Source organism: Ochotona curzoniae, unplaced genomic scaffold, assembly GCF_017591425.1.
Source record: "Ochotona curzoniae isolate NIBS_2020 unplaced genomic scaffold, NIBS_Ocur_1.0 scaffold_3208, whole genome shotgun sequence".
NCBI classification, from domain to species: Eukaryota; Metazoa; Chordata; class Mammalia; order Lagomorpha; family Ochotonidae; genus Ochotona; species Ochotona curzoniae.
In genome coordinates, this window is record NW_024467106.1 from 30,915,398 (window position 1) to 30,924,827 (window position 9,430).

At 44.4% G+C, this 9,430-nt stretch overlaps 1 protein-coding gene across 1 annotated transcript; it reads left to right on the forward strand.

Annotated features, from left to right (window-relative positions):
- Positions 1-6,862: 6,862 nt before the first annotated feature.
- LOC121144619 (olfactory receptor 13C7-like) lies at positions 6,863-7,822 on the forward strand. The gene has a single exon (XM_040962930.1). The coding sequence runs from the start codon at positions 6,863-6,865 to the stop codon at positions 7,820-7,822; it is 960 nt and encodes a 319-aa protein (XP_040818864.1).
- The last annotated feature ends 1,608 nt before the right edge of the window (positions 7,823-9,430 follow it).

Consider the following 9,430-nt stretch of genomic DNA (forward strand, 5'->3'; position numbering starts at 1 on the left):
CTTCCAGGACCAGCATGCTCCATGGACATAAAACACCTGTTCTGGCAAACATTGCTCATCTACAGCTGCCCTGTCCAGCTCATTAAAAGTTTCATCAATTTCAGTACTGGCACTTGTTTTCTTACCACTGGCCTTCATGTTATGAAAACTAGAATGCCTTTTGATGTGTTGGACTGTATGGTTGTAAACATTTGCATACATACAGAATGACCAGAGCTGTTTTTTAGCAGATTAAAAAGACCCCTTGCCTCACTCTGGTTATCAGTGGGCTTGGCTGTATGCACATCTGCCTGTTCTTCCATACACATGACAAGTAATGTATTCTGTATCATCAACCAACCCACGTCATTGTGTAAGTCCTAAGTCATGTGTGTGGCCATTATGGCATGCCACCTCCATGCGGGCAAATTGTCTTGTGTTTTATCACTAGAGTAGCTGCCTTCCCCTTCTCTTCAGCAGCAGAGACAAGCACTTTGTAGACACGATGCGATGAGAAATGACTGGCACTACAGGTCAGCATGCAGGGCCTGTTGTTTCCCCATCTGGTCATGTGACTCATTGGGACTTGCCACTGCTGAGAGCCTTTCAAGAGAGTGTTGGCCAACATGTTGCCAGTCCAGCAAGACAGCAAGAGCCAAGATTTAAAGAGCAGTTTCTTCTGAAAAAGGACTTTTGGGAAAAAAAAGAAAAGCCTTGTAGGTGATTCAGTTATCTTAATGTCTTTAACTGAAGCAGAATTCAAATAAAACCATGCATTATGACTAGGTTCCTTTAATCTCTCTTTTTTTTTTTCTCTCATTTTATCTTTCTCTCTCTCGCTCCCCTCTCTCTTACTCTCCTCTCTTTAGATGTTCCAGGAAGAAATTACTTCCTGGAATGGGGAGCTGAAGCTAACACAGTCTCCTTTTTGTGATGTCTGTCTCTACGTTTCCCTATAAACATCATTAGATCTGGAAATTAGAGAGTTTTTCAACCTCAGTATAGTTATAGGCTCATGGTTCCTGGGACTTTAGATAGGATTTCAGTATCTGTGATGTTTCCTCCACATCTTGATACTCTGGAGAATCGAGAGGTTCCTTATTTAAATTACACGCTTCCTCTGCAGCCCTGGAAACACCCTTTCTCTCTAAGGGGCTCGTGTATCCTTCAGCAAGGAATGTCGTTTACAAGCTGTCATCCGGGTGCTGTGAGCACCATTGACTTGTCATGATTTCTAGCTCTTTCCAGGGGAAGAGCTAAAATACACACACACACACACACACACACACACACACACACACACACATGCACAGATTTGGATTCAGTATATACTGATATGTATTTTAATTGTATGTGTGATGTGCTTAATCTAAATATATATTATAAATATAAATTCTTATTTATATAAGTATAAATTTATACTCAGATCACTTATGTTTATAGTTAACTCAGACTCCCTCATTCACACATACAGATGTACAGTTCAAATGAAAAACTGTAAAATTTTTGCCTAACCACATTGATTTTATTTTTGGATATCCTTTCTTCCTTGTACTATCTTCTCATTCCAGAAAGGTTTGGAAATGACTTTCAAGTTATACAGACAGGTTAAGATGTTCAGTGCTCAGGCAGGGTCCAGTTCTCTTAACAGGCAGAAAGGTGAGTCAGGCCATCCAGCAATGAGTTCCCCCACTGCTGTGTGCCTGGGACCCCCTAGAACCACTTAGCACAACCCAGGAGATGGTATGGGCCTTCCTCTTTCACCTTCCCAGGACTTGCTCAGCCTGCCACATTTACAATTCTCACAAAAGTAGAGATTCAAAAAGATTGGAAAAAAGAGAGTATATAATGTATATTTTGAAAGATCCCACATGTGATGAAGTTGGAAGAAAACAAGGGGAAGTCACAAATTTCTTTATTAATTCTGCCAGCAGCGATGTACTGAGAGCTAGATGTGAGCCAGGGCCTGTTTTATTTGTTTTTAAATTTTTCTTTTTTTTTTTTTTACATATTTGTAATTTTATTTTTGACGATGTTTGCATAGTTGAGAATGATGGATGCCTATGTGGACCACTGATGTGAAACAGCCACTCAATGTCATTTTAGGGTCCCCAGTGTGGAGTATGTTCCAAGGGCACTACCCAAGTGGTTTTGATAGTTATGGGGTGTTGTTGATTTCATTGTTCCAAGGTTGAGGAAATCCTTCCAAGGTTCATTGACTGACATAGTTCACCTTAGAGTCTCCATTTGTCCAGAGACTTGCTGTCCACACTTGGCCAGGACAGTTGCCCAATTTGTTCTGCCCTCATGGTATTGGATGTCCTCCGCAGACCTCAATGATCTGTCATGTCCCCCATGTGCAACTGAGCATGCCGTCTAATGCACAGGCTTCAGCAACCATGCAGGCCCAGTTCTGACACATGCACTGAAGTCAGTCCACAGATCCTGTGACTTTCCCTGTGTTTGGTGTTTTGAGACAAGTGGTCCAGTCAGCAGTGGGGGGGGGGGGGGGGCGGTCCCTAAAGAAACCTCACCAGAGGTGACCTCAGGCATAACTTCTGTGTGTGCTGGCCAGTGTGAGGTCCAGATCAGTCTGTCACCCACTGCAACCTACATACATACCAGTGGTTGCAGTTGCCAGGTCAGTTTTGTCCCCAGCTCCGTCTCATATGCTAACAAATGGATGCTGCAGCCCAGCCCAAACCTGCCCACTGCACATTCAGCCCTCATGTACACCAGCAGGAATTGCAGCCTGGTCAGAGCAAGCCCTGATAACCCTCACCTGGCCCACACCTGCCCTGGTTCCTGCACATGTCAATATGTGCAGTCGGTCCTGCAACCCATTTGGTTCTTATATACATCAGTGGGTGCTGCAGCCTACAGGATCTGTTTTAATACTATGGACACATCTGTGAACAACACAGACAAAATTCCTGCCTCTGTGAAGTATGTTGTACAAGGAGGGGGGCAGGCAATAAATGATACTAAAATAATTTTTAAATAATCTTGGATGTTAGACATTCCAGGGAATCAAGACTACAGCATCATGGCTGAAGGGACTCACGCATCTCATTTTAACTTTTCTGAAACCCATGAAGAGTGTGACAAAGTGGTTTTTGTTATTTTTCTCTTGCTCTTTAACAAAATCCACAGAGTTAAGGAGACACAGAGGGCCATTGGCGTAGCAGTCAAGTGGCACTTGGGATGCCTGCATCCCTTATCAGAGTACCTGGGTTCAACATTCCTTTTTTAAATTATTATTTGAAAGGTAGAGTTACAGAGAGAAGGAGAGAGAGAGAGAGCACGCGTGATCTTCTATCCACTAACTTACTCCTGAAATGGAAACAATGGTCAGAGCTGGGTTGGTCCAAAGTTAGGAGCTTCTTTCTTATCTCTTACATGGGTACAGGGATCAAGGCCTCGGATCATTCTCCATTGCTTTCCCAGGTCATTAGTAGGGAGCTACATCAAAGTGGAGCATCTGGTATTAGAACTAATATTCCTATGGGATATTGGTGCCACTGGCAGAGAATTAGCTTGATATGTCACTTTGCTGGTCACTGATGCAGTTTCTGCTAAGTTCTGAAGCCTTGCCATCCTAACAGCCTTGCCAACCTTATCCAGAAAAGGTCATTAAAATTGAGCTTTGGGTTGTGGGTGAGGGGCTGCTGTTGTAGTGTAGCCACAGAGTTAAACCGCTGGTTTCTTCACTGGCTGTAGCCAAGGTCATTCTCAGCTCCATGGCTTCTCTCTCTTCCATGTTTGAATCCGGAAATGGTGCACAAAATCCCTGTGATGCCTTGAGTGTGTAACTCTCCCTCTGCTGCTGGCCAGAGGCTCTGCTCTGCTTCTAAGGAGCTCTCCTGGCTTAAGACAGACCCACACAGAGAATACACTAATCCTGAGGTCCGCTGAGTTGGGTCTTTATATTAACAAAATTCTTCAGGGCAGTATTTTGATAGTGTTTGATCACTAGGAATTGAAAATGGATCATTAAGATTCTGCCTAGCATAGGATGATGTCCACAAAAGTCAAAAGAGTACTTATCTTCAGAGGAGAGAGAAGGGATTATAATAGGAGTGGGATACCAGAAGGTCCTGTAAAGTACTGGGCCGTTAATTCTCCATCTGAAGAAGGAATGCACACTGAGTTTGTTAGCCTGAGTTAAGGAATACATGATATGTCTTTTATTGTTTTTCCTTAGGTAATATATTTAAGGAAGTATGCACTTTGTACACATTTTATTTCATAGAAAAAATTCCATGTAGAATGATAATGTTATTGCCATGAATGTGGCATACATTTCAGGATGTTTTATTTGTGGAAGAGGTAGAAGCAATCACTCGAATCTTATTTGCTCCTGATGCTGGGAAGGACGCTGGTGGCATGTAAGCTCAACACATGTGACAGTCACTATCCCCATTATTAGAACTGGATGAGAATGGAGACACTAGAATGTGGCTAAGCAGTCACAACAGAGCAGAGAAGTGACCCAACTAGAAGATGCTGTGGTTGCTGCCTAGGTAGTCATAATGCTCAGTTTGGGTCCTCAGAAGCGGAAGTTTCTAAATCTCCATGGTAACCCAGCCAGACTCTCACAAGGTTACAAGTATAAGACACTCATGATGCACGTGCATGTTTGCACGCACACACACACTCACACACCCCAACTTGAAATACCAGAACCACTTCTACAATCAATTTCTCATTCTTCAATCCTGTAGCAATGACAGTCATGTAGACATAACTGGATTCATTCATGATCCCTCTAATTCCCTTCAAAGACCTGAGGTTAGAATCTATCCAGTGGAACAGAGATAAGCAGGAACCTTGGCATTGCTTCTTTCTATTTAGCTTTGATGTCCTGAATTTAAAAATGGCCAAGGGTACTAACCTGCAAAGATTTGCCATATGCAATGGTCCCACAGTCTCCATGCCTACTCAGGCTCAGGTAGGGGTCCTGTTGATGGAGGGTTTCTTTGAGATGGGCCTGGCTGACAATTTCTCTCTCATGTTTTCCCACAGCTCATCAGAATGGCCTGGGAGAGATGGAGGGGAGAAAGTGCTTCTAGAGAGACTTCAGAATAATTGGATCTTGGGGACATAATCCCAGAGGTTTAAAGTTTCTGAACTTTATCACTTCAAATTCTGAACTTTAAATCACTTTAGGGACTGAAATATTCCCGGTAGCAAAGTGGGATTTAAATGACTTGGTATATACTATAGATGATCCTTTGTGAATTTTACTCAGACAGAACATTCACAAAGGAAGATTCTATTCACTTTAGGTAAGTAACTGCTGGTTTCAAACCAGATTGGCTACTGTGTTTTTCTTCTTCTTTTTTTTAAGATTTATTTTTTTTTTATTACAAAGTCAGATATACAGAGAGAGGAGAGATAGAGAGGAAGATCTTCCATCTGATGATTCACTCCCCATGTGAGCGCAACGGCCAGTGCTGTGCTGATCCAGAGCCAGGAGCCAGAAACTTCCTCCAAGTCTCCCACACGGGTGCAGGATCCCAAAGCATTGGGCCATCCTTGACTGCTTTCCCAGGCCACACTTAGGGAGCTGGATGGGAAGTGAAGCTGCCGGGATTAGAACCTGCACCCATATGGGATCCCTGCACGTTCAAGGCGAGGACTTTAGCCACAAGGACTTTAGCCGCTAGGCCATGCCGCCAGGCCCTTCTTTTTCTCTTATTGGCTTCTGTGTGATTCTCAGGCCTCAAAGAAGTGATTTTTCTTTATCAAAATGTTTATTACAAAGTAAGTCCTTTTAAAAGACAACCCAAGGGTCCAGCATGACAGCCTAGAGGCTCAATCTTTGCTTTGCATGCATCGGGATCCTATATGGTCACTAGTTCGGGTCCTGGCTGCTCCACTTCTCATCCAGCTCCCTGCTTAGGTCTGGGAAACCAAAGAGGATGGCCCAAAGCCTTGGGACCCTGTACCCACATTGGAGACCCACAAGAAGCTGAACTGTTTTGGATCAGTTCAGCTCTGGCTGTTGCAGCCACTTAGGGAGTGAATCAGTGAATAGGAGATTTTCCTCTCTGTCTCTCCTTCTCTCTGTAGATCTGCCTTTCCAATAAAAATAAATACATCTTTAAAAGACAACCCCAAGTGTTGTGGGTCCAGCCTCACACCAGCTTCACACCAAACTGTTCAAGGGATCTTGAAGGGAAGAGGAGAGTACATTGCTATGGTATAACAGGAAACCCAAGAATGAGAACTCCAGGCCAGTTAGCTTGAGATGGAATATCTAAAGCTAATCAGAGTCTATTCCAGTGTGAGCATTTGGGACAAGGAGTGCCAGAAAGGAAGAGAAACTTAGTAATTTCCATGTTTTGGACAGTGAGCATCAGTTGTTTCAGTTAAATGCACCAAAGGAATATGGTGATTAAATGAACAAATGAATGAATGAACAGCTGGGGGCCTGTTGGTTGCACAGGAGAACTAACAAAGAAGGGAGAAATAGAATCTAAAAATGCTCCTGGAAAGGAATGATCCAGCATTGAGCTGAAGAACACTGGGTCTTTCTACCAGTCTAGCCGTCTAGGGGAAAAAAAGTAGTCAACTAAAGTATGATATTTCTTACCAAAACTGAGTGAAACAAATCATCCATATCTGGTGTTGCTTAAAATAAGCATGTGACACCTGTCAGAATTAAATCTAATGACATTTCAGTCCCCTCTATGGAGTACCCAAATACCTTATGTAGATTTTGATTGAATTTCTTGCCTTTCATTTACAACACAGAGAACTCACTTCCTCAGAATGCCAGAGATGCTCTGGGTCCCCTCTCTGACTCTCAGGACAGCTCAGGCATCAGACCATCCTAAAGCTGACCTCCCGAGTTCCTACAAGTGACATCAGAGACACGATGGACAGAGTCAATGAGACCTCCCCTGTGCTGGGGTTCTTACTCTTGGGCCTCTCAGCCCACCCTGCACTGCAGAAGACATTCTTCGTGCTCATCCTGCTGATGTACCTGGTAATCCTGCTGGGCAACGGGGTCCTCATCCTGGTCACTGTCCTTGACCCCCACCTGCAAACACCCATGTACTTCTTCCTGGCCAACCTCTCCTTCCTGGACATCTGCTACACCACCTCTTCCGTCCCCCTCATTCTTGACAGCTTCCTGAACCCCAGGAAAACCATCTCCTTCTCTGCCTGCTTCGGGCAGATGTTCCTGTCCTTTGCCATGGGGGCCACAGAGTGTGTGCTCCTGGGCATGATGGCCTTTGATCGCTATGTGGCCATCGGCAGCCCTCTCAGGTACCCTGTGATCATGAGTAAAGCTGCCTACGTGCCCATGGCTGTCAGCTCCTGGGCAGCTGGCATCACCAACTCTGTAGTGCAGACATTTCTTGCAATGCGGCTGCCCTTCTGTGGGGACAATGTCATCAACCACTTCGCCTGTGAGATCCTGGCTGTCCTGAAGCTGGCTTGCACCGACATCTCCATCAATGTGATCAGCATGGCAGTGTCTAACATGATGTTCCTGGGGGTCCCTCTCCTGCTCATCTTTGTCTCCTACATGCTCATCCTCTCCAACATCCTGAGGATCCCATCAGCTGAGGGCAGGAAGAAGGCCTTCTCCACCTGCTCTGCTCACCTCACTGTGGTGATCATCTTCTATGGGACCATCCTCTTCATGTATGGGAAGCCCAAATCTAAGGACCCCCTGGGGGCAGACAAGCAGGACCTGGCAGACAAACTCATCTCCCTCTTCTATGGGGTGATGACCCCCATGTTTAACCCCATCATCTACAGCCTGAGGAACAAGGATGTGAAGGCTGCTCTGAGGGGCCTGGTGAGTCACAAATGGTTTGCCCAGTGATTGTTGAAGTGTCTCAGGGTTTCTGTGCTCCTGAGTCTTCCAACAAGAGGGACAGGACCACAAGATGAGGGCCAAGTTCATGAAAGCTTACATAGGGAAGCTCCATTGCACAGGACAGCTTTGTTTGAACAAGCAACATTTAGTGGAACTTTTCCTGCCTCACTCCATGAACACTTCCATCAACATATAGTCACTTGTCTGGCGTCCTGAGTATCACCTTTCATCATGGGTACTCACCAAACTGAAAGCAAGGAAGGACTGCCTTGACATTTTGTTTAATTTAATTTCTAGTCTATATTATTTAGTCAACACCAAAGTTGCAGTGATTGATACAGGAAGGAATTCTCAGACAACCAAGTGTCTGAAGGACACCCTTTGTGTTTCTCCGGTTGCTGAACTGGTGGCCACTGTCCCCAGCAGAAACCAGAGTTCCAAGCAGAAGACCAGCTGGGTAATCTGCCTGCATGGACCTTCTTGGAATGACCTTGCTGTCAGGGGTCAGATTGTAGGCACAGCTTCAATCACACAACCATAAAGAGAAAAGTCCTTCAATCCAGGCCTCCCATAGCAAGATCAATCCTGGGCACACAGGAGAGAATTGGGGTCACCTTTGGGGGGAGTGTCATAAATTTCAGGGTGCTTTAAACAGTTCTGATGGCAAGAGCAGTTTAGCAGTTTCATGAGACACTGGAGTTCTAGGCCTAGGCAGCAATCAACCAATGTTTATCCTATTACTAAAACACAAGGCAAAGGTGACAAGGACACTAAGAAGTGATGTGGGACCAAATACAACTTGGTGTCATCAAGTTGGGAGGTGGAGAAAGAGCTGTAAGAGAGGGTATGTTTACTCATGCTGATCCTGCAAAACAAATTGCAACCCACTGTAGCCTCACATTATGAAGGATGCGATGGGGAGAAAATCCTTATAATTCATGATATTTATACTGAAATCCTGCAAAGGTCTTTATTCAGTTCAAAGTTTGAGTAGTCCCCAGAAGATTAGTATTAGGATGACGATTTTTTCAAAGCATCAGAGAACTACAAAAGATCAAAGAAAACCTATCAAATAGATAAAGTTCTTTACTAAATCTTGGCAGATTAAAATCAGTGTATATTAAACAAATGATAAGCTTTACTCGGTGGCATTTTTAAAAGGAATTTCAATGTTTATAATGTTAGGAGTGTTAGCATATTTAGTATCGCAACTCACTTTATCAATAAAGGAGAAAAAACCATCACAGCAACAAACGTTGAGAAACCATTTGGTCAAACTGACAACCCGGCTGGGATGATCCAGGCTGCATCCACTTCCTAATCCCTAGATTAGAGCAATCCTGTGTGTTGGGAACAAAGGTCCAAGCCTGAGCCTTGGAGGTAAATACCAGGCTTTGCTGACCAGATGTTCTCCAAAGTCAAGAAAGTCAGACTGCAATCCTGCCCTGCTTGCTAAGATAACCAGCGTCAGACAGAAGCACTGCGGGGAGCCTGCCAGTCTCTGAGGGCGTGCTGATTAGCTTCCACCCCATCACGCCCAAAGGCCAGTTATCTGGGTGTAGGACTATCTCTGAATTCTTTAAGAGATTAGAGAATCCAATGGAGGCGACCACC